Here is a 26,161-nt window from a genome sequence, read left to right on the forward strand (position 1 = left end):
GCTATCACATAAGCCTCGGCAGCTGTAATTTCAGGGAAAGTTTTGCTCAGTGAGCCCAAGTGATAAATGTTTGGCAGTGTTAGAAGCAAATGAAAACAGATCCTATCATGGGAAGAATTGGGCAACATTAATAAAAGACAGTGTTACCATCCTAGCCTATCATTAGAATGGGGTGAGGGAGACAGGCAGCTAGCAATTAGCCAAGTCTTCCTTCCTTCTTCAATAGTCTCAGAAGCTATAAAACCTGACAGCTGACGGAGAAGAGGAAGAGTGGTCCGGAGGAGGTGGAGTAGAAGCAGCCAGCTTGGAAGCTGATTCTTCCAGGATTGCTTAAGCATTGCTGTAGTTCCTTTTCTCTAAACACTAGGCATGGGCCCAGAAATCACCATCCTTTGGTTCCACCTCTGGTTTTATACATTCACCAGAGGGTAATGGTAGGTCCCAGAGAACAGATGATCCAGAGGTTTGGGGACTAGCCAGGGACTTTTTAATACTTTTTGTCCCAGACTTCTATGATGACACTGGACACTGTACTTCATCTGTAAATGAGGATAACACTGCTTCTCTACCTCATGAGATTGTGGTGAGAATGAACAAAATAAACAGACTGTGAGGTGCTCAGATAGGAGGAAAATGAAGACTAGGAAAAAAAGTGTCTCAACTTAGAGAGTGACAGCTTTTTTAGTTAAGTTAGTTAACTCCTGTTTCTTTTCTTCTGGTATTACTGAGGTTTTGGAGAAAGCCGGCTGTGTCTTGGCTTTGCATAACCAAAATCTGGCTACGATCTGAATTCTCTTTTATTCAAAGCACTGACGTGAAGCAATGTGTGACTGGGGCGCTCAAAAGGTGCTAGTTTGGCATGGCTCCAACTGATAAGGAAGCTGGTATTCATGGTTTTGTTGGTTAGCACAAATGTGAAATACTTTTCCATTCTTTCCTTGAATTTTCTCCTTTTAAAAGAAAGCCAAGACAGTTGCTGTGGGCAGAAAGTACATTTTCCCATTACTTTGTGTAACTCTCACTAAAGTGCCAAAATTTTCCTGGGAAAATGATGAATCTATGTTTGCAAATATGTATGAAATCCATTACTTATCTGAGGGAGAAAAAATTTTCTCTCTCTCATTTTTTTAATGAAAATCTGTATGTGCTTGGCAAAAAACAGTAATTTATCATCTCTTTAAATGCAGCAGTGTTTAATTTTGGGAACAGCAGCTGCATTTGGTCTCAGACAGATCTCCTCTCAATATTCCTGGTATAGTTACAACTTTGTCACTTCTGTTTCATGTTTTAAAGCCTTGAAATCAACAGAAATTGCAGGGACAGGATGCAACTTATAAAAAGGGAGGGCTTTTTCATGTAAAAACCAAGTTATGTAAGATTTTTTCTTTCTTTAATTACTATTTGTGTGCACAGAGACATGGCCTGGTCTAGAGGTTTCTGAATCAACCCCCATTAATTGTGACATTGATAAATTGCAGCATTGGTGTTTGTCTGCCCACCATAAATGCCTGAGGGTACATGGATTATCACCTATAAATCATTAAAGAGGTTCTTGAGTGGTCAATCTTCACTAACATGGATAGAAAATATAGAGCAATTTTTTAAAGAAACAGTTTTTTAAACCATTGCCCAAGAGATTGAAGTTAATTTGGTTATGAAAAATCTCCCAAACCCTACAAAATGGAGAATGGGACATCAAACAGCTTATAAAACAGAAGAAACTCCATTAAGTCTAAACTATTCTGAGAGGTTTAAATAAGGCGAGGTTCATTACACTTCCTCCTCTGAGACCATGAATTTGAGGCATTTGAGTGACTGTCCCAATTAATATGAATAGTAAAAACCAATATGTATTACCTCATCACGCCTCTAAATGAACCTTGCTAAGTTCTTAATGACCATGTTTAACCATCACTGGGAAAGCCAAAGGCAACACAGACATTGAAAAATTGGCTGTCAAGTGAACTTGTGATGGGGGTAAAGATCTATAATTTTATGAATATTTCAAATTACTTTTTTTGGGGGGGGGGGAATCCACACCTTAACATTTTGTAGCATAGAAATGCTGTTAAAAATGTTCTATGTTCCAAATTATTTGAAGAGATATCTAAGATGAATCCCTACCATCATCATTCAAAGCAGAGAGTGTGCTCCATCTCTGAACAGCAGGCTTCATATGTTTTCTAAATGATCCTATTTTGCAATAATTCTCTATGTAATTTCTAACTAAGTAATCCCACTTCACTTCCAAGCTAAAATATTGTGCAAACACTGTGACAAGGCTTGCCATTAGGTGTTCTACCATATGTTAAACATTTCATATCCGTGCACACCTCATTATTGGAGTCAGTAAAGTTTAGGAGTATGGGCAGGCAGTGTAAGCTCTAAGCGATATATGCCTATGACAAGAAAGTGCTGCGCAGGTAGCTTCACTATTTTGTGGAGGTGGAGTTAAGCTTTCCCTCGGAAGATGTCTTTCCAGGAAAAGCTCAGGTCCCAATTCTTCAATTAATAATCAGCGGAGCTTCCTATGGGCAGAGCAAATCATTCATTCAGAGTTCATTTGTAGATCAGAACCTTAGTTTCCTTTCAGTTGATAACATTACTAATGTTTAGTCAAGTGAAGTCAATGGGATCACTTTCATCAGTCGGATGAGCAGGATTTTCCCTTATTGTGGTGGGGAACACTTGTGTTTTATTTTTCCTGGTCTTAAAAAAAATTGAGTCCATCCTCCATTTATGATTAGCAGTTTCACGTGGTTTCTGTTAAAATACCTAACAGTTGTGACTTCTAGGAGCACAGGTATATTGGAGAGTTATAAATATTTAAGTTGTATCTTAGACAAAGACCAATGAAAATAAAACTTTTGCTAGTTCTACTATATAGTTTGCAGTATTAATGAACAATTATGTTCAGACATGGAAATAACAAATAATGGCTTTCATGAAGGCTTAGGACAATGCAACTATTTTTTTTTAAAGGAGTATAGCAGTTACTGATCATGAGCCAACAGATGCACGGAGGACGTTTCCCTGCTTTGATGAGCCCAACAAAAAGGCAACTTACACCATAGTTATCATCCATAAAGAACCATACAAAACACTCTCAAACATGCCAGTGGAGGTATGTATTTCACAAATGCACTACATAAGTGGAATGATTCCGTAAAACAACTGTAATGGTAATTGAAATCTAAACACCTTGTATGTTAACAGATCCTTTTTCATCTCAGAAACTATATAGCTTAATGTTAAAAAAGATTTATATAAAATAGGATTGGAGGTTTATGTAGTAAGAAGGCGGCCTAAAACAAAAGCCCATGTAGCATAGGCCCACAACACAACTTGATGCTTCAGGGTGATGTTTAACTTCGGACTACCAGAAGCGAAGAGTGGAGGGATCTCCCCTAAATGTCATGTTCTATATACTCTCCCTGAAATTCTGGTACAGACTGTCAGACACAATCAATTGGGCAAGATGGACCATAGACTGACACAATGTGATAGCTCTTACATTTTTATGTGCTAAAAATACACCCTGAGTATAAATGTAGCATATAAACTTATTGATAGTTTTTCATGGATTACTCAACTTTTGTAAGAAATGCTGAAGTTTCTAGGACCAATGTGACTAGTTAAAGTAGAAACACAGTTATCATATTTTGGAAAGGAATTCAAAGCATAAAGGGGGTTCATATATGCAAATGAGGCGTGGTGATGAATATTGCCACACTTCATTTGCATACCTAATGAGCTGCCATTTTTGTGCAAGAGCCATTCTGCCTAAAAATAATCAGCAGAACGGCTCTTGTGCAAAAGCCCCTTGCGCAAAATTGGCAGCTCATTGGGTATGCAAATGAGGCATGACGATATTCATTGGCATGCATCATTTGCATATCTTCTTGCGCAAGAATGCGCAATGTAGATGTAGACTTGTGTATAACATTTCTACTGTAAGTACCTGTCATTTTCCTTTTTTTTTTTTTTTACTTTTTCAGAGAGTCATCCAACCAGGGAATTGAGAATATACCACATGACCAGTAACAAATAACAAATAGTTCAAGTGATTTGTACAAACTATTCTCCAGTTATTTTAAATGATTAAAGGTCTAGAGAACATGACCTATGAAGGAAGGCTGAAAGAATTGGGTTTGTTTAGTTTAGAAAAGAGAGGATTGAGGGGGGACATGATAGCAGTTTTCAGGTATCTAAAAGGGTGTCATGAGGAGGAGGGAGAAAACTTGTTCATCTTGGCCTCTGAGGATAGAACAAAAAGCAATGGGCTTAAACTGCAGCAAGGGAGGTTTAGGTTGAACATTAGGAAAAAGTTCCTAACTGTCAGGGTAGTCAAACACTGGAATAAATTGCCCAGGGAGGTTGTGGAATCCCCATCTGTGGAGATATTTAAGAGTAGGCTAGATAAATGTATATCAGGGATGGTCTAGACAGTAATTGGTCCTGCCATGAGGGCAGAGGGCTAGACTCGATGACATCTCGAGGTCCCTTCCAGTCCTAGTATTCTATGATTCTATGAAAGATATCAAGTGCATTTGCTAATATCAGGACTGACTTGCAATGAATTAACAGACCAAAACTCTGGCCAGCTCCAAGAACACAAGGATGCTTGAACAACCCCTTGGATAGCAAACCCAATAAGGTTTACAACACTAATTATTACTGAAAAATTGGATTCAGTGGGCTAATTCTGCTCTCAGTTACATCTGCAATACCTCAAGAAAGTTGTACAGGTTTAAAGGAGGGCAAAATGTGTCCCTTTGTGTAATTTATCCAACATTTTAGTTTTATGAAGCTAGTTCATGAAGACTAGCTAGAAAACAAATTAAAGGGGACACAAGCTTATTGAAAAAACTCATTTTAAGATGATATAATCACAGATAATACATGGTTTGATTTCTTAATGCAAACAACTAGACATACGAAAATGTGTTCTTGGTGCATAAAAACAAAGCTCCAACCTAGGCATTGCACCTTTTAGAAAAAAAAATCACTTTGCATGTTCCCATCCCATGGGCTGGGTAAAGACAGAGGGGCAATTCATCATTCCTATAGCTCCAGTTTATATAAAGATATTTGATTCTTTTATGCACATGTCTGAAGTTTCAAAAGGTAAGAATTATTTCTCTTCTTCAGCAAACTGTTCAACTGGGTGATGGCTGGAACAGGACAACTTTTCAGAAATCTGTCCCAATGAGCACATATTTGGTGTGCTTTGCTGTGCACCAGTTTGACTGGGTAGAAAGAAAGTCTGCCAGAGGAATTCCTGTAAGTCCAATTTTCATTCTGAACACATTCCAGTTGTGAGTTTCAAAAAACATGTCAACTTTTCATATTGTATTGCTTAATCTTCCCATTCTTATGGCCTGTGTTCTGCATGAAGTCAAAATAGTCCCTTCTGTCCTTAAAAGCTGTGAATATATGTGCACCTCGTGCCTCTATTATTTAGTAATCAACTACACTGAAAAATGGAGTCATTGCACTGCACTGATGTTTAAAAATGCATAGTATAACATTATTCATTATATTACGGTAGTGCCTATATGCTCCAATCCCAGTAGGAATACTTCAGACACATTAAAAGAATAGTCCCTTTTCCAAAAGAATGGACCCTCAGGTCTTCTGAATGAAGCATGTTTGAATTTGAATCCATTAATCTAAAATCCTATAATGTGATTCTAGATTGTCCCAAAAGAATAAGGACTTGGTTTTCTAGTTCTGGTTTGGATTCAGGCAACATCTTGTAACTGTGACTAGTTTCATGAGATTTTTACTATACAAAATCTTGTAGGAACAGTTCACATCATTTTATCAGAGTTCTTGAATCTGACCTAAAACCAGAGTAGTGATTTAGCCTTTAACCCAAACTCCGTACTGAGCCTACATTTAATGTGGAAAGCTCAGCCCCAAGTAGTTATTTGTCAAAGTTTTTTTAATCTGAAGTAGAAAAAGTCTTCCCAAGTGGTGCTGTTGCTAGTTCCCTTCCTTTTCTTTTAAGAATCAAAGCACACACTTTTGGCATAAGGATGTTTTAGCCATTTGCTCAGGGCAATTTATTACTGTTCTAGATAAAATATTGCCTAGTGACTGGGAATCTAGATTTCTGGATTTTATTAAGAACACTACTATTGACACACCATGTAACCTTCTTTGAGCAAGTCTGTACTTTGCCTCGGTTTCCCATCTGAAATCAAAATGTGCCTAAGTTTTAGCATTCACCAACATGCAAATCTGATGCTTTTTACAAAAATGCAAGATGTCTGACCCTACTTGTTAGTAAACATCTAATAGCATAGTGATGTCCTGAGGCCTCCTTGCTCTAAAACTTTTTTTTTTTACATCTTTCCGTATGCAGTGTTGGATCAGAAATAATTAGAACTGTATCACATTTGTATAAATGCATAACCAGAGTGCATTTTGTGATATGATGCAGTATCATTGATTTAAAAAAAATCATATTTGTTTAGCTGCAAATTTAATTTATAAACTGTGATAATTAGCAAAGGGTCTCCAAACATTTAGAGCAAGAGTACCTCACAGATAAAATGTTCCACTTGTACTCAGAATCAGGACAATGTTTTTCTAGCCTAGACACGTTCCCTCTAGATCTGAATCATCTACCCAATCAGAATTTACAAGGGTCTCTCACAAAATTTGTTCAGGGAAAAAGAAAAGGAATTAAGCAGATGCACTCAAAGTCATTATTTTGTATGCAGAAAAGCCCAGCCATTCTACATTCAGCTACCACACTCTTCTAGGCTATGAGTTCTAGGCTAGGATTCATTTTTATGGTTCCAAAGAGGAACACTAGAAAAACACTAGAAAAACAGCAACTTTACAGTATGATTCTAGCTCAGAGGTGGGCAATAATTTTTTACCTGGTGCCGCTTCAGAATTTCAGAAAGGGTGGGGCCTCAGATGGAAAGAGCAAGGCCAGGACACTTCCGTGCTTCCCCACCCACAGACCCTGATTTGTTTGGGGGGTGGAGGAGTGCAGTCTTTGCCCCTGCTCCCCATAGAGGACCCACCTGCTGTTCTGAACAGCTGGTGATTTCCTCTAGGCACCAATGCCCCTGGCAGTGGGAGGAGACTTTGTGCGCTCCCACCCCTGCCCCCAGGACAATCAGGGCCTGGGTTGAAGGGAGACCATGCGAAGTCTCTGGCTCTGTGCCCCTGCCCTGCAAGGGAGTGTCACGCTTAGAGTCACCTACCAGCTGACCAGCAGCTGGCAGTTGACCTTAAGTGCCGAGCTCCTTGCAGAACGGGAGGAGACTTTGCACGCTCCCCCCCACCCCAAGGTCTGATTGACATAAGAAATCTCTCACTCCCTGCCCTCTGGCATGTGGCACCTAGAGTCAACCGCTAGGGTTGACTCTAGGCACCGCACGCTCCCTTGTCCCTAGGCCCTGATTGGCCTGGGGGTGGGGAAGCAGCAGAGCATCCAGGGGCCAGATGAACCTGCTTGTCAGGCCAGATCTGGCCCACAGAGGCCCTTTTGCCACTCCTATTCTTGCTTTTCTGAATAAAGGTGAATATCTACCCTACCTTTCTCTTAGATAGCACTTCCATCACAGGCCAACTTTGTTCAGTTCAAAGCCTAAATTCCTGACTAGATTCAGTCAGGAATTTTTCAAAGGAACAATTTTTCCATAAGAAGATTCAGATTAATTGAAAGTGAATATTTTTGTAGCTATCTATCATTTTTTACTAAAAACTTTTATCTGGAATGTTTCTTGGATCCAGGATGGAATTTTTGTTATGTGTACCTGAGTGTAAATGAGAGAGAAGCAGACACCAGAATAGCCAGTAATCTCCGTGGTCAGGCACACACATGGGATTAGCAGGACCCAGGTTCAAATCCCTGTCTGATTCACAGCTAGGTTTGTCACATCCCATGTGAATGCCCTCATCAATGGGAAACTGGCTATTCTGGGTTTTCTCGCTGCTGTTTTTGACCAAAAATTCCATTCTGGACCCAAGAAACTTTCCAGACAGAAGCTTTGTCAAAAGAGATACATTCTACAATTTTTTTTTGACAAATTAACAAACTGTTTTTTTGTTTCTTTGTTTGTTTGGTGGAAAACAGTCATCCTTGGCCCATAAGCCTGGGGAATATTCCATTACTAAACAGTAAAACAGAATTAATTTCCATGGGGCAGTAGCAGTTCTTGGTCACAGATAGTGGGGGCATGGACAGCAGCATTTGACATATCACTTTTCTCTTCTTCATTAAAAAATGTAATGATAGATATAAACCGTGTATTCGTACACAATGCACAAAGTTTCATGGATGAATAATGCCGAGATCGGGGGGAGGAGAGTAATACACGGATTTGATCTCTGCATATCTATATAAAATTGATATTTCATAAGCTTTCTCAAATAAGTGGTTTACACAAGGGTCTCAGTGTTAGCTTTAGTCTTCCAGAGAAGAGAAGTCAACCATATTGTCCTTCTCTTTGGCAATGATGCCTCACTGCTAAACACATGTTGATTTGTTTTGATCAGTTGGAATGTGCTCTAACTGTATTTCTCTATTTTACAGCTCAGGATCTATGCACAGCCACAGCAAATACACACAGCAGAATATGCTGCAAATGTTACTAAAGCTGTATTTGACTTCTTTGAACGGTATTTTGATATGAACTATTCTCTTCCAAAATTAGGTGATTACCACAATTTATATTCTTCATTCTCTTCATTTACTATCACAGTTTTGTTTTCTGCTCTTAATCATTGTTATTTCATGGGAGAGTGAGAAGACAGAATTTGTGCTGCTAACGCCAGAATCTGCTTAGATTAAGACTTTATAGTTCAATATGCCCTATTATGTCATGACAGGAGCCTCAGACTCACTTGGGACATTCTTCTCTCTTCATTCTGGCAGCTGAATAGAAACACTGGCACTCACACAGCTACTTTAGAGTGTTCAGTTTTAAAAATATGAAATGTTAGTGACATTAACACAGAAACAATACAGGATCAATGCAGCCAAATGTAGCTTGAATAGACAGGTTCAACTCCCAAGAATGCTTCCCAACAACTATTACTAATGACATAAATGATTCAAGTCAAGTGACTCACTTCAATTTGTGTGCAACCATTTCCACAAGGTTGAATGAAGAGCACAGATCCAAACCAAACCAACCTTGATACAGAACCAAATTTTGCCTGTAGCCCCTCTATTTTTAGGTCCCAAAGCAAAACATTGACTCTGAGCATCCCTAAATTTGAATGTTTAAAATCTAGATTTGATCTGTGAAAATTGAATTAATTAGGGATATACAGTAATTGAAGCTGTGGAAAAGCTTCAGAAGCAGCCTCTGCTATAAAATCCAATGGTATAGTTTACTAAAGTACAGAAACTTAACTCAAAAGGAGGAAACATCTAGCTGCCTTAACGTTTTTTTTAAATCATGCTATGCAGTGGATCATGCACTATCCAATAGATTACCCATGTCAAACCATTGACATTCAAAATTCTCTGAAGTTTTTGAACTTCTTCTTTTCCTCATCCTAAATACCTCTAAAAAGTCAATATAAATTGCCATGTTACAGGTTACAACTAAGTTAGGAGACCTAGCTAGAACACAGTTGCCCCTTTACATGGTTACAAGCTGGCTTCACTTTGTGGATCCATTTAGACGGGCTCTTAACTATCTATAACCAAGCTCATGTTTCTGTAACATGTCTAATGCCCAGTTAAAGGACACTGATAAGGATCCAGCTACATTGTAGAATAGAACTCTGTCCCCTGATTTAATAATATTTGTATCACAGACCATCTTAAAAATTTGATATTGTGTTCCTCCGGGTGCAAAGTAGTAAGAGAGAAACATCTCAACTCTCAGTACAAAACCAACAATCCATCTTTCTTTCATAGCTTTATGATACGTCCCTTCATTATTATAAATGGATTACACCACAAGTGGTGAATCAAACAGGGTTTTAACAAAATAATAATTTAACTAAATTAATTTACTATAACATCAAAACTTCTGAAATCAGTATTTTTTGTGTTTGCCTCATTTTTGGATCTTTGACGGACTATATAATATGTCCAAAAGACCTTGCCAGGATGACAGCTATAACCAATGAAAGAATAAACAAACATTAGTAATTCCACTTGCAGTTTGCAAGTAGAGATATGAGTAAGGTTTTGTGTCCAATTTTGAACTGATTGATCCATTTTACCCTTACCCTCTTGGAAAGGCTGCTGTCAATCCTCACAGAATAGAATGCAAGGCCAATCGAATCCAGAATTCACATTTTTAACTTGTGTTGATTATGAAAGCCAAAGAAGTGACTACACAGATTGCAGTGAGAAGAAGCAAATGTTGTTCACGACAGGGGGGATTTACTTCAGTTAATAAGTCGATAAATATTTATTATTCAAAAGGCTGTCAGTGACATGCCTCTGATTGTTTTAGATGCTTTATTGTCTACAGCATATCCCTGTAAAATGTTAATTTCTGAAGCCAAACTGCAGTGTTGGATCACATGCGTATTTTCATATGGTTGCACATCACTTTATCTGGGAATGATATTTGACGAGTGTAAATTATCAGAACTTCATAGAAGTTGCTGGAGCTATGATAATTTACATTCAGTTGATTGTCTGCCCCCACAGTATCACTGAATATCCTACACATAGGAACAGAAAGCCGAGAGTACACTCTCTCACTGCAGCATGTAATACAGAAGTCTGTTAAATGACAAGCAACAAAACAAGCTTTTATGTTGTGAGTAAGAAGATGGCCATTCTCCTACCCAAAGAGGACTCATCACATAAGAATTTTAATGAATACAATGTTGACAGTGCTTTCTTTCTTTCCATATAGATGAAATAGCTATTCCAGATTTTAATGCCGGTGCTATGGAAAACTGGGGTCTGATCACTTACAGAGAAACAAGCCTACTTTATGATCCCAAAGAATCTGCTTCCTCCAACAAACAGAGAGTAGCAGTTGTGGTTGCCCATGAACTCGTTCATCAGGTAGATTTCATTTAATGTTTATTGTTTTTAAAGCACTGGAAGTGCACAGTATCCACATACTTCATTTATGAACATAACCAGTTATACATTTAGCTTCAGGTTTTCTACGCATGTTTAAATTTTATTTTAAAAATAAGTGCACAGAGGTAATTCTACTATTAGAAGTAGTATTGGAATTATTGAAAATGGACTTCTCAGAAAATTGGATACTTAGGACCAGGTTTTTCAGTTTCTGAAAAATCTGCTTGCAACTTCATCTCTCTCTCTCTCTCTCTCTCTCTCTCACACACACACACACACACACACACACACACTTTATTTACATGTGAACACATGTGATTTAAACTTGCAAACAGATGCAACTAAACTTTGGAAGCTGCTTAAAAATTTGGTCTATCTAAAAGTAAATCAAATCAAGAAGACAAAACTAAACATAATTCCAGTGGTATATGAATCAGTATCAATCATAGCTATAATATGTAATTTCATAATGCAAATAATTAATCTGAGTCATCATGTGACTTCCTATTAAAATATTACTTTTGTGACATTCTTCTTCCTGGAAATAGGAAGAAATGTAAATAAATGAATATACTGCAAGAAGATTCACAAAACTGTAATACACACTTATTATGATACTTTATATTCAATATTTATAATTATAGTGGTTTGGAAACATTGTGACCATGGACTGGTGGGACGACTTGTGGCTAAATGAAGGATTTGCCAGTTTCTTTGAGTACCTTGGAGTAAATGCTGCAGAATCTGATTGGCAAATGGTAACTATTTTGTACTATTTTTTTTTAATTTTGTAATGGAATGAAAATTAGAGACACGTCATAGACCATTCTAATCAAAATAATATTTAAAATTGTGGTGACAGAAAATGTCCTATCTATCCTAAAGCTCCCTACACTGCAAACAGTGGAGCTGAACTAATTAGTTCACTTTATGTTTCCACAAGAAAAGAAAAGCAGGTGCTTTATACATACACGTTTTATACACTGACGACTAATCACTCTTTGTATTAATTTGGTCAGTGGTGGGCAACCTGCGGCCCATGGGCTACATGCATCCCATCGGAGTCCTATGAGTAGCCCATGAGACATTTTGTTTGCTGTTGCTCATGTGCAGGGTTGCCAGATTCCTCTGGTTTCCATCCATATAATTTTTTCCTACCAGTATTAATAGAGCGACACTCACTTAAAGCAAAGGCATGTGAAGTGAGGTGCATGCTGATTGCACACAATAACTGTGAGAGCTGTTATTCAATGCAAGTGCTGCTATCGTTCAATCAGCACACTCTGCCCATTCTAGGAACACAAGCACAGTTAACTAAACTACCCTATCCCGGGAGACTATCTTGATTATGGCAATTTTGAAGCCCACTGAGATGAAGGGGGGTCACTCATGTGGCCCCCTCACTAGCCCAGGTTGCCCATTGCTGAATTAATGATTTTGTTTCCAGCCAAAAATAAGTGCCATAGCCCACATCTACCAAATGGATATGAGACTTTAGCTACCATATGCATATTATTTTATTTATACAGACTTTGTTAGATTTTTATTATATTAAATCCTTTATAGCCAAATGCTAATCATTGGCCCATTTACTTTGGCAGTGAGAACACCAAAACAAAGCCAAAAATACTATGCACCCTTTCATTTGTGAAATGCTGTGCAGTTCATGGGAATTGGGAAGTATGGGGGGGATTCTTCCACTCTATATTAATAACCTTACATCCTGAAGTATGAAATTACATGAGTCTTGTTTTAACATACATACCGACATATTGTTATTCATCATGAGGTTATATAGCCCCTTTTTAAAATGCTATTTAACTAAGGCATAGAGCTGTACACCAATGAATGGTAGAACAGAAAATTATATAGAACTTTAGTCTCACTCATCTATGAATCCGGCATTAACTTAATATGGATCACAAGGTACTGGATCTGTCAAAGAAAAAAATCAGGGACAACACCCTAATGAAATCCTGCATATTCCTTGTCTGGGCTGTTCCCCACTTTGGCACTCTAAGGCTACGGCTACACTATGAGTTTTGCTGGAAGAAGCAATGCAAATGAAGTGTGAATTAGCATTTTCTTGTGCTTCATTTACACAAGAAACCTTCCAGTACACAAGAATCAAATCATCACCTTAAAAAAAGTGATTTTTTTTCATTACAAAACAAAAGATAAACTTGATAAAGCATACTTGGTTGCTAGATGTTACACAGCAACTAAGGAAAACAAATTAAAACACAGAGAAAAGTCTCTGGGCACAGTGCATGATGATAAATGGGGAGGGTAGGCCTAGATTCACACAGAGTAGTTCAACCCAAACCACAGAAGAAAGAAAAATTACCCTGAACGTGACTAGATTCACTTTTCCCTTAACTTACTTCCAATTTTCTCTTTGTTTGGTCCACTACCATGACCCAAATTCCTCGGAGACATGGTAGTTCTTCCTGATATTAAATCGTTCTGTGTCTCTCAAATCCTGTTTTTTCTCTCCCACAAAAAGAAAGCAGGCAGGGAACCTATATCCAATTCAAATTTCATCCCTCTATTTCAACTGGTTCTCCTGATCCCCTGACCAACATCTTGCTAGCCTCCTGAGTTTAACCCCCTAGTCACCGGCTGCTGGTCAGCACTCCTCCTGTTCATTACACTCCTCAAGCCAACCTTCATATGTTCATCTGTGCTATGTCTCAAAGCTGAAATTGGTAATAGCCTCTCTTTTTTTGCCTTGTTGACCTTTTTGTGTTTTCCGATGCACAAATGCAAAGAGGATACTGTAAGAGAAAATGTATCGAGGCAGATGAAAAATGTCCCCATCCTAAACATATAGTGCTAGTGCTCAAATCATTCTGTAGAGAAGCTGAAGTTTCATTTCTGTATTCCTCCTTCACATCCCCATACACCAAAGACAGGTCTGAAACTTTCCTTTAAAATTATAGATTACTTACTCTTGGAATATGAATTATAGCCCTTAATTTATTTCTGTTTTAATGTTTTCTTATTTCTAGCTTGATCAGATGTTAATTTACGATGTGCTGCCTGTGTTGAAGGACGACTCCTTGTTGTCTTCCCACCCTATTGTGGTCAATGTGTCATCTCCAGCTGAAATATCATCAGTATTTGATGGTATATCATACAGCAAGGTAGGAGAGTCCTGGAATTTTAATCTTTTTACTGCAAAATATTTCCTGCCAGTTTCTGGTTTTAATATACTTAAGTCGTTTGGTTTAACAGCTTCTTGTGCAACTCCAGGGTTCTTTCACATTTGCTACCGTAGACAAGATTTCCTCTTACTATTCTAATTCTCAATCCACACTGCACCCGAAGCCCTGGTCTACACCAGGGAATTATTTTGAAATAACTCCCATTATTTCAAAATACAAGCAGAGCATCCACGCTACCAAGCCAATTATTTCAAAATAAGGGGCTGGTTATTTCAAAATAATAACTCTTCCATGAGGAATAACACTTATTTTGAAATAGTTATTTTGAAATAGCGGTAGTATTGATGCTCCACTGCTGCTATTTCAAAATAACTATTCCCCAGAGTCATTCAAAGTAATTACTCCCCAGTGCTTCCTGGGGCTCTAAGTTGAGGTAGCGCATCCACATTAAGTGAGCCTGCCTCGGACTAATTTCAAGGCTTCCCTGTTGTATGGACATGCTATTTTGAAATAATTATTTCAGGAGCAATTATTTCAAAATAAATTATTTTGAAATAATTTCCTAGTTTAGACATGCCCTAAGAGAGCAGTTAAAGAATTCAGAGACTTCCAATGATTAATTGCATTCAAAAATCGGATTTCATACACACAAAAAAAGAATTAGTAGGCTTAAGATTTATGTTAAATTCTTTAAATCCTTAGGGTATGTCTACACTACAAAGTTAATTCGAACTAACAGCCGTTAGTTCGAATTAACTTTAATAGGGGCTACACATACAAACCGCTAGTTCGAATTTAAATCAAACTAGCTGAGCGCTTAATTCCAACTAGGTAAACCTCATTCTACAAGGAGTAATGCCTAGTTTGAATTAAGTAGTTTGAATTAAGGGCTGTGTAGCCACTTAATTCGAACTAGTTGGAGGCTAGCCCTTCCCAGGTTGCCCTGGTGGCCACTCTGGGCCAAACCAGGAAAACTCTTCTGGCCCCAGAGCCTTTAAAGAGGCACAGTCTGGCTACAGTGCTTGTGCCAGTTGCAAGCCTGCCAGCACCCAGCCAGCAGACCCTGACCCTGGCACAGCATGAGCCAGCCACCCGCTGCCACCCAGCCCTCCGCCTCTTCCCAGGACCAGGCTGGCGGCTCACAGGAGCCTGCCCAGGGCTGCAAGAGGCGGGCGCCCGCCTGGTCTAGTGCGGAGATCGTGGACCTCATCGAGGTTTGGGGGGAGGCCTCCAATGTCCACAATCTCTGCACTAGGCACAGGAAAGTGGCCGTCTAGGGCAGGATAGCTGCCTGCCTGGCCACCAAAGGCCACATGCGAACCCAGGAGCAGGTTTGCATGCAAATCAAGTTTGTCCAGTGAGACGCCCGACCCTGAGCTTAGAACATAAGAATGGCTGTACTGGGTCACACCAAAGGTCCATCTAGCCCGGTAGCCTGTCTGCCAACAGCAGCCAGAACCAGGTACCCCAGAGGGGATGGACCAAAGACAATCACCAAGCAATTTGTCTCATGCCATCAATCTCTAGCCTTCCACAAACAGAGGCCAAGGACACCTGATCCAAACCCCTTTTAATCATTTTAGTTGCCCTTTTCTGAACCCTTTCCAAGGCCAAAATATCTTTTTTGAGGTGAGGAGACCACATCTGTACACAGTACTGAAGATATGGCATACCATAGTTTTATATTTCCCCTCCTCCTTCTTCCCCTGGCTTCCCCCTTCCAGCTCCCTCCTCCCAGGTTTCCCCCTCCCCTCTTCCACCCTCTCTCTTCCCCTCTCCCACCTCCTTTTCCCAGTCTCCCCAGAGGTTAATTCCCCCACCCCCGAAAGAGAGTTTCTATTTTTGAATACACGTGTCCTTTATTTTTTACATCAGGAAGGGGGACTAGGGAGGGGTAAGTGGAAGGAGGTGAGGGAGGAATGGGGCATGAGCCCCCGATGGGGAGGACTGGGGTGGCTCTGCGGGCTCCTCAGGGTGGAAGTTCTCCTGCAGGGCCTCCTGGATCCTGACAGCCCCCTGATTGACACACACCCCCCCCCCGGATGGCAGCCTACGACAAGTGCAGCCAGGCTGATGGCCGAGTGCTGTGATGTGCCGAGTGTGGGCACTCTGGGCACTCCAAGACAGGACTGCTTTGCTGTCCCTCATCGAGGTAGACAAGCAAGCGGGGAACCCTGAGAACTGTCTTAACTTTGGTTCAGGGTCCACTCAATATGGACATGCTATTTTGAATTAGCAAAACGCTAATTCGAATTAGTGCATCTAGACCTAAAAACTAATTCAAATTAGCTTATTTCAAATTAACTAATTCGAATTAAGTTAGTTCGAATTAGTGCTGTAGTGTAGACATACCCTTAGTGAATAAACCATACACAGTCTGTGCTTTTTTGTATTTTTCCTTCAGAACCCAATATGTAGAAATTCTAAGTGGGGTCTGCTAATGTTACATCCAATCTGTTCCTTCTCTCAAGACTTCCATTTTTATGCTAAGCAAAAATGTTTCTTTCGCTGATTTTAGCCATAGCGTTATCTAGAACAAAATCTTTGAATAGTAGGCATCTCTTTTTACTAGCTAATCTACAACTGAACTGAATAGCCTATATTCTTTACAGTTCTTTTCTATTTTTCAATATTAGTGCTTGTGCCCAACACTACAAACCAGTATTCATTGCATCCTAAGTGTCCAGTGGCCAACCATAAACATTAAGTAAATTGCATTCTAGTAGCCCTGAAGGTCTGAGTAAAAACAACAAAGGCCAAGGTGTGTAGACTAAAATCAGATACTCTAGACCAGTGTTCCCTCTAAGCTGTGCGGCTGCACAGCTTCACAGGTGATTAATCAGCCCCAGCTAGTCAAGCTCAGGGTTCCGTGCATGGAGCTGATCGACAGGGCAGGGCTGATTAATCACCTGGGTAGCTGTGCTCCCCCACAGTTTAGAGGGAACACTGCTCTGGACCTAAAGTTTCACCCATGCAGTGAGTAACAGACTTTCTTGTTTTCTCAAACTTTTAAAAATACCCTGATGGGATAGAAAGTTTTCATCTTTAATTTACCTTCCCTCTTTTGCTTACTTAGTTCCTACACAACAGAATGTTTTAAAATCAACCACTGCTTTGGAGAGACATGCAATGTTTGGGACTAGTGATCTGGAGATAGTTTTTTTTTAATATTTAAAATACATCTTACCAAGTGCATGATAGTTGACAATGCACAATTTGGAACTCAAATTCAACTTCATCACAACACAAACATATTTATATAATCTACAGACAATGAATTTTTTAGGGTCTATGGAGTTAGCACATTCTAAATGATGTACTGGGTCAGTATCTGATTGATAGGGAACAACATAGGTAGAAAAGCCAAGTTAGGTAAAATGCAATGTTATTCTGGCCATGTAAGTTCCAGTGTATCAATGAAACAAAGTGGATGAGGTCATTCCTTTTCATGGATCAATTTCTACTGGTGAGATACAAAAGCTCTTGAGTTTACACAAAGCTCTTCTTCAGGTCATATTTATGTGGTCTGATTAAATTGATATTGAATTCTAAGTAGTGCATTGTCCACTGCCATATGCTTTCCTAAGATGTTTTCTTAACATTTTTTAGGGTTACCTGAAAGGAAGCAAACTAATCTGATGATCATAGATTTGCCTACAGACAATAAAAATAATCTGAGTTAAATCCACATAGTGAGGATACACAGATGCAAAATGAATTATGTCTCTGGCTCCAGAAGAGCTCTGTGTAAGCTCAAAAGCTTGTCTCTCTGACCAACAGAAGTTGGTCCAATAAAATATATTACCTCACCCTCTTGTCTCATTAAATTGGGAAAAAGACAGTTGGACCGTATTATCAAACTGTTCTTAGTGATTCCACAGTTAAAGTTGTTTTGAGATTCCCACTTGAATTATTACCCTCCATTTTCTCTCCCAGTTTAATTTTACAGTTTAATCAATTATGTCTTCAGATGACATTTGATACCGATTAATGTTTTTCAGAAGAAATATTTTAAATGAGTTCTTTTTGAAGTAGTCTTAAGAGTCTTTGTATTTCTGAACCCTGTGGGTAAAGGCACCAAAACTTCCCAATTGATCTGGCTCAAATGAGAGAATAACGATTTATGTAACTTCTACTCCACTGTGTCACAACTTCAAGGGGACTACAAAAGGCAATGAGGAGGCTTGTGAGGATGAGAAACACTGTTCTACGTTGTTTATACAAGTGGCCTTATAGTCTTTATAATTAAAATCACTTCTGAAGCTTGTCAGTGTCTCCAATCTTTACTACAAATGAAGCTGCTTTTGCATTAGAAAAGAGTCATCTGCTGGCCAGATTCAGAAGTGCAACAATAAAATGGAAGAACCTCTCCAAACCAGGGGCTTATCTATTGCTGTTTGTAACCACTACTCTACATCAAAGCACACTATGGAAATTTTAACTCATGGTACAACAGTCCACGTGGCCAGTCAGCGTTTAGCTATTGCACTGTATATTCAAACCCTGGCTTCCTATGTACTATGTCTAAGTGTAGACAAGTCCTAATTATTGTATATGACTACTCAATGTTAACAACCAATTTGGTGTGACTTTAGTGTGTTCAAACTGTCATTCCTAGTAATATAAACAATGGATTCAAGGCTTACTGAGGACTGACATAAGTGCTTAATCTCATGGGACAGTGAGAGTTAAAGAAAATACAGTTCAACACATTTTTTCAACTATCCTATTTTTCTCCCAGGAAAATAATATTTACTAAGTTCGAAGTTGTATGTTGGGTTTGGTTTCTATTCCTTTTCATTTCCCTTTTTATGACTCTCCCATTTTCTCTCTTCTATCTCTCTATTATTTCTTCTCTTGATTTATTTCTCCTCTTCTACTTTGATGTTATTTCCCATCTTCTTCCTTTCCAAGGCCCACTTTATCTCCTTCTGGCCAACCAATTTCCCTTTTTTGGAGTAAGTGTCACAGAGCCTAGAAACCTGCTTCAGAGGCCGTATTTGTATGCCAGGTCAGCATTCCAATATAATTTAAGCCTTATCTAGAGTCAAGGTACAATGTAAAACTGCAGATTTACAGTATTTTAAAGGCTACTGACTTTTTAGTCAAAGCCTCAGACCTGAAATCATGGCAGGAGTGTGAGTGAAAGTCAATGCTCTGCAAAAATAAGGAACTATATTTTATCCACATAATTACTTCTATTTTTGTTCTATTGAATATTCACTGTAATGAAATCTTGTAAAGATAGAAGAGGAGAAATAAATAGAAGAAATAATTGACAGATAGAAGAGAGAATCTAGTTTTAAAAAGGCCTGAAATAACCCTATTCCCTTTCTTTTTGTATATAGGGAGCATCAATTCTCAGAATGCTTGAAGACTGGATTACACCAGCAAATTTTCAAAAAGGATGTCAGGTATGAACAACAGTAAAACAGGCCAGAAACAAAAACAAATCCCACATAACAAAGGGAAAGACTTTTCTGAGAAAAGTGAATGTGATACACTCGGGTTTGGTGTTCTCATAAGAAATTTAGGTAACAATGTCTGTACTAAAACATATAATCCTAAAACATTTCTATACTAACATTTGTTCCAATTAATCTACATTTTATTTTTTCAGGGGGTGTTTTTTCACTAATTTCTTTCAACTATATCTGAAAAAGCTGTTTAGCCAATAAAAGCTAGGTCACATGAATTCCCAGCATGATGGGAGAGTTTGGTAATGATATAGATGTTTAGATCCTTTTGCAATGGCAATAGGTGGAAATACATACTCACTGAAATGAGTTGGAATTTGGACTGCAATGTTGTATGTGTGTTTGAAGGCCATCCAGTGATGACCATAGGTCCATGATATATAACAATATCTTCCTGATTTCTCCTTAATTCCTCTATCCCTATCCTCTTATCAGTAGTAACTAGAACCTAGTCACCCAGATAGCAGACCTCAGCCCACTTAGCTGTGCTATGCTATTTATGGAAATCTATCTGAAAGCTTTACAAATCTTGATTCACCCAGTTGGCATCTCCAAGCTTGCCCTGAGGTCACTATAATGAAACTCCTTCTCAGAGTACATCTGTCAATCCAGATGTATGGTGTTAACTAAGAAGCCCTTGTCCTGGGAAAAGCAAAGAAACAAAAAGCCCTCCTTTTTTTAACCCTACCAAGATGTTGGGATACATGCCAACACAAAAGAGAAAATTGGAGAACTTGGGGTCCTCTCCGAAAATAGAAGACATTACTGATGCCATCTAAAGCCTTTAAATAATTAATCACAATGCCACCAACCTATGCCAAAAATACTCCCTCCTCTCCCAAGACAATTTGGAAAGTGTTTCTATTTTCTGTTCAGAAAGCAGTGAAATAAACAAATGTGCATACCTCGAAAAGCCTTTGCTGCATAACATCACTCTTAGGGTGTGCCTACACAGCAAAATTATTTCAGAATAATGGCCTTTATTCCAAAATAATTATGTGAGCATCTACACAGCAATTCCATTATTTCAAAATAATTTCAAAAAAACTGATGGCTTATTCCAACTTCCGTAAACTTCATTCCACAAAGAACAACACCTATTCTGAAATAGATATTTCAAAATAAGGCACGTGTAGATGCTCCACTTCTGCTATTTCAAAATAGCTCCTCACCAGGACCATTCTAAATTATTCCTCCTGGGTCTCTAAATCAAGATAGCACCTCTACATTAGCACCTTCCCTGCAATGTAGACGTGCTATTTCAAAATAAGCTATTTCAGAAAAATTATTCCGGAATAGCTTATTCTGAAATAATTGTGCAGTGTAAACATAGCCTTAGGAAGCTATTCTGTATCCTGGTACAATAGAGAACATTACAGTTTGTGTATTGTTTTGACTGGTGAAGGAGGAGGACATGCACATATTTGAAACATTTCCTTTTCTCTTTTCCTAGAACTACCTAAAGAAATACCATTTTCAGAATGCAAAGACAGATGATTTCTGGGAATCCCTGGCACAGGTATGCTCTGTAACAAATACTCCTGCTATTAAAAGATTCTGTACTTAGCCCACAGAACAGAGTTTCCTCCGCTTTTTCATGTTGTGAGCCTCATTTTCTGCATGGACAAAGTGCTAGGGGGTAAATTTTAACTGGGAGCAAATGAGTGGGAATTGATAAAGCAAAGCAAGCCTTTACTCACATACATAAGGAACTTCAACCCTTCCAAATTATCTATCTGCTCATATCCGTCTCACTTAATAAACTACACACACACTCTCGTTCACTCCCATTTATTTATGATTCTCTCTACAGTAGGGTTTTCTATAGCACACATCACAACAGTATCTAAGACAGTGGCTTTCAACTTTTAAACCAGGAGTCAGCAACCTATGGCTCTTGAGCCAAATATGGCTCAGTATGGAACCAAATATGGCTCTTTTGTTTTTCCCAAAATACATGCAACTTTTTAAAATAAAATGAAAGATTAATTCAAATGTTTAAAAATGCGTAATTACTCATGTCAAGATGGTCTTTTTTGTCTATTCACCTAGTGTTTTTTATGTAGCTTGTTGTAAAACTAGGCAAATATTTATATAATAAAAACACAGGAAATTAGGGTTGGAAGAGACCTCAGGAGATCATCTAGTTTAGTCCAACCCCTGCTCAAAGGAGGATCAACCTTAACCAAATCATTCTTGACAGGGCTTTGTCAAGACTTGTCTCATAAACCTCTAAGGATGGAGATTCAGCTAGACAACCCATCCCCATGCTTCACCCCCCTCCGTGTGAAATAGTTTTTCTAATATCCAGCCTACATCTTCCCCACTGCAACTTGAGACCATTGTTTCTTATTCTGTCATCTGCCACCACTGAAAATAGCCTGGCCCAATAGTCTTTCTGACACCCACCCTTCAGGTATAGAATCATAGGACTGAAGAGATCTCAGGAGGTCATCAAGTCCAGCCCCCTTCCCCTTCCCAATCCCAACTAAATCATCCCAGCCAGGTCTTTGTCAAGTTGGGATTTAAAAACCTGTAGGGATGGAAATTCCACCACCTCCCTAGGTAACCCATCCCAGTGCTTCATACCCCCCCCCCCCCAGTGAAATAGTTTTTCCTAATATCCAAACTAGACCTCCCCCACTGTAACTTGAGACTATTGCTCCTTGTTCTGCCATCCGTCACCATTGAGAGCAGCCTCTCTCCATCTTCTTTGGAACCTCCCTTCAGGAAGCTGAAGACATCATTCTTCTTTTCTGCAGACTAAATAAGCCCAAATCCCTCCGCCTCTCCTCATAGGTCACGTGCTCCAGCCCCCTAATCATTTTGGTTGCCCTCTGCTGGACTCTCTCCAATGGGTCCACATCCTTTCTGTAGTGGGGGGCCCAGAACTGGACACAATACTCCAGCTTCAGCCTCACCAATGCTGAATAAAAGGGAATAATCACTTCTCTAGATCTGCTTGCAATCCTCCTCCTAATGCACCCTAATACACAATTAGCCTTCTTGGCTACAAGGGCACACTGTTGACTCATATCCAGCTTCTCATCCACTGTAATTCCCAGGTCCTTTCCTGCAGAACTGCTGCTTAGCCAATTGGTCCCCAGCCTGCAACAATGCTTGGGATTCTTCCATCCCAATTCCAAAGTAGTTGAGGGCTGCAATTAAATACCCTCTCATTCTTCTCTTCTGAAGACTGAATAAGCCCAGTTCCCTCAGCCTCTGCTCATAAGTTATGTACCCTAGGCCGAATCATTTTCATTGCCCTCCACTGCACTCTCTCCAATTTGTCCACATACTTTCTGTAGTGGGGAGGAGCTAAAAAATGGATGCACTCCAGATGTGCCTCGTCAGTGCTAAATAAAAGGGAATAATCAGTTCCTCCAATCTGCTGGCAATGCTCTTATTAATGCAACCTAATGCTGTTAGCCCTCTTGGCAACACAGGCACACTGCTGACTCTTATCCAGCTTCTCATTTACTGTAATCCCGAGGTTGTTTTCTGCACAATTGATGCCCAGGAAGTTGTCCCCAGCATATAGCAGTGAATGGGATTCTTCTCTCCTAAGCGCAGGACTCTGCATTTGTCCTTGCTGAGCCTTATCAGATTTCTTTTGGCCCAATCCTCCAATTTGTCTAAGTCACTCTGGACCCTATCCCTGCCCTCCAACATATCTACCTCTTCCCAGCTTAGGGTATGTCTACACTACAGAGTTTTTTTCAGAAAAACAATGGTTTTTCCAAAAAACCTTCAATTACGTCCACACTGCAATCGCGTTCTTTTGAAAAAAAAATGAAAGAGCGGAGTGTTTTTTCCAACATTGGTAAACCTCTTTTTACGAGGAAGAAGCCTTTTTACGAAAGAGCTTTCAGAAAAAGTCATGTGTGGACAGGGAAGAGGGAGTTCTTTCGCTCTCTGTTCCTCCTTCCTTTTACTCGCAGTTACCTGAACTTGTCTGGGGGCTCAGGATGGAACCAACAACTCAGTTCTCTTCAGAGCACTTGGAAAGACTGGTTTGCAGACAATTGTTTGTGAATTTTGCTACAAAAGAAATTGCCAACAGTGCTCGAGACTCAACTAGTCCTCTACACTCTCCTCAGAAGGCAGCAGAGGAGGGAAATCATTTCAGCTTGAAAGGTGCAGAGAGGTGCAAGCCACAAAGGCAGGGAATATTCTTTACACCTCTGTGACAGGATGTCTGCCCCTATCAAGGGTTAAATCCAGTCCGCAGAGAGGACTAGGGCTGTGGAGCAAGCAGCTGTGGCATATAGCCCTCAATTAGGGCCCAACTATGACTGTATAAATAGGGGCTTCTAGAGACGTGGGGAGCACACTCTTGCTCCTGCTGTGGCGCAGAAGGGACCTGCCTGTCATAGAAGCTGGAGGCTTTGGGAAACAGAGCAGTGCTGGGGAAAGGCAGGCAGAACTGTGGAGCTCAGGCATGACTCCCTCCCCACCCACACACACACATACTCCAGGGCCTGAGACAAGGCCTGAAGGTACTAGGGCAGCAGAAGTCAACAGGTCCACCCCCTTGGTAATGATGAGTGACCAATTCCGACTGCAGTTTGCCCCGGAGGAAGGGGCTAGATGATGACCAGCAATGGGTCATCAAGGTAAGCTGGATATAGGGGGCTGGAGTACCTAGGGAGGGGAGGACCTTAGAGTGCAGGGGCTTTGCTGTAGGATAGTATTGAGAAGAAAGGGCATTGGGGGCAGGAAGGGACACTGGACCTGAGCCATGCAGAGGACAGGTAACTAAAGGTAAGGCACTGGCCAGCAGCAGGTCTCCAAGGCTGAGAACCTAATTCCTGAGGTGACCAGCAGGATGTGCCACGGTCAATCACAATACCTGCTGCCTGAATTCTGACCTAGTTTAACCCAGTTTGTTTTAAGAGGAATTAAAATGTCTGACAGTTCTTTACTTTTCTTCTTGTTCTTTTCTTTTTCCTTCAATCTTGCTGTCATTTGCTCAATAGTTAGGAACAGAGTTCTAACACTAGTGAGGGAGACTTGTTCCCTTCCTGGTCTCCCATCCACTCATCATGAGAGTTTTATTCCTTCTACAGTCTGTTTTAGCTTCCTCAGAGTAACCATCTGCTATTACTCTTAGGCAAGTGGAAATCCAGTGAAGGAAGTGATGGACACCTGGACTAGGCAGATGGGATACCCTGTATTGAGTGTGCAAGCCAATTCAAAGATCACACAGAAACGTTTTCTGTTGGACCCCTCAGCAAATCCTTCTGAACCACCCTCTGAACTTGGGTAAGGTTTTACTGTACTTGCCTGTCCTGTAGACCAATAGTGAGATGCTGCAGATACATGGTGCAAAGTGTCTGTCACGTGTCCCATCAGGGTAAGCTGCTGGCAGGCTGCAAGATAGTTTGCCCACAGGCACTGTCCCCATAGCTCCCAGTGGCTGTGGTTCATCATTCCAATTACTTTGGGAAACTGTATTCCTTTCAGCCAGCATGGATCAGGAAGAAGAGACTCCTGGGGTGTTGTGCCTCACAATAAGACTGGCTACAGCACACCTATCCTGACAAAGTCCTGTCCTGGATATTAACACTCAAAAAGAAAATTACAACTTTAAGAACTCATGTTCTTTAAATAGTGCTGCCAGATAAGTATGTGGATTTCTATATAGTATGTCTGGAACATATCCTCAATACCCATACTTAACAGCATGGTCATTGCACTTTATACCCAAGACAAGTATTTATGTACACGGTCTCAGGAACATATAAAAACACTGAAGGTAAAATACTTCACTTAATGAATTTGCAAAACAAGTATTAAAAACGTTTACTGGCTGTCTCCTGGAGAAATGCAACAGCCAGACTTTTGGCCAAACAATAGTATTTTAATACTCCATGACAATAATTCTCCAAAACACAGCTAATAAAAGCTAGAAGCTTATGAATCTGTTACTGTTTTTATTTAAAAATGTAAAATTAGAACTGACCTTTTCTGGGTAGGTGACAAACAGACACCACGTCCTTCATTTTCTTACTTGCTAAAATGAAGCTGCCTTCCCTTTCATCCTAAGTTTGATGCAGTAAAGTCAGAAGAATGGCTGCATATAATTATAATGAACATATTTACACCCTTCTGATCTTGAGTAATTATTAGGGCTGTTGAGCGATTAAAAAATTTAATCGCAATTAATCGCACGTGCCTCCTCTTTGAAACACCACGGTAACGTTTCAACGGGGCAGGACTGCATGGAGCCCTGGATCAGCTAGAGTCCCCAGCTAACCGCAGGCTCCATACAGCACTACCCCTTGGAAGCACAGCAGCGGCATTTCCAAAGGGCAGCACATTAGGAGCCTGGGATCAGCTGGGGACTCCAGCTGATCACCAGCTCCACTGTTGCAAAGCCTCTTTGAAGCATTGGAGCAGCACCTCAAAGGGGCTTTGTAACACGGAGCCGGGGATCAGCTGGGCACTCCACCTGATCCCCGGCTCCTAATGCACTGCTCCTT

At 39.9% G+C, this 26,161-nt stretch overlaps 1 protein-coding gene across 1 annotated transcript in view; it reads left to right on the forward strand.

Annotated features, from left to right (window-relative positions):
* The window catches only part of LOC102452377 (glutamyl aminopeptidase), a 44,597-nt gene that overhangs the window by 1,960 nt on the left and 16,476 nt on the right, over window positions 1–26,161 (forward strand). The window contains exons 2-10 of the mRNA XM_006119274.4: window positions 2,983–3,124; window positions 5,152–5,283; window positions 8,561–8,681; window positions 10,857–11,011; window positions 11,677–11,790; window positions 14,044–14,178; window positions 19,548–19,613; window positions 21,130–21,195; window positions 24,790–24,941. Of these exons, the coding sequence (XP_006119336.2) occupies window positions 2,983–3,124; window positions 5,152–5,283; window positions 8,561–8,681; window positions 10,857–11,011; window positions 11,677–11,790; window positions 14,044–14,178; window positions 19,548–19,613; window positions 21,130–21,195; window positions 24,790–24,941 (1,083 nt within the window). The remainder of the gene's footprint in view (window positions 1–2,982; window positions 3,125–5,151; window positions 5,284–8,560; window positions 8,682–10,856; window positions 11,012–11,676; window positions 11,791–14,043; window positions 14,179–19,547; window positions 19,614–21,129; window positions 21,196–24,789; window positions 24,942–26,161) is intronic.

The sequence above is a fragment of the Pelodiscus sinensis genome, chromosome 5 (genome assembly GCF_049634645.1).
Source record: "Pelodiscus sinensis isolate JC-2024 chromosome 5, ASM4963464v1, whole genome shotgun sequence".
In the NCBI taxonomy this organism is placed as follows: domain Eukaryota; kingdom Metazoa; phylum Chordata; order Testudines; family Trionychidae; genus Pelodiscus; species Pelodiscus sinensis.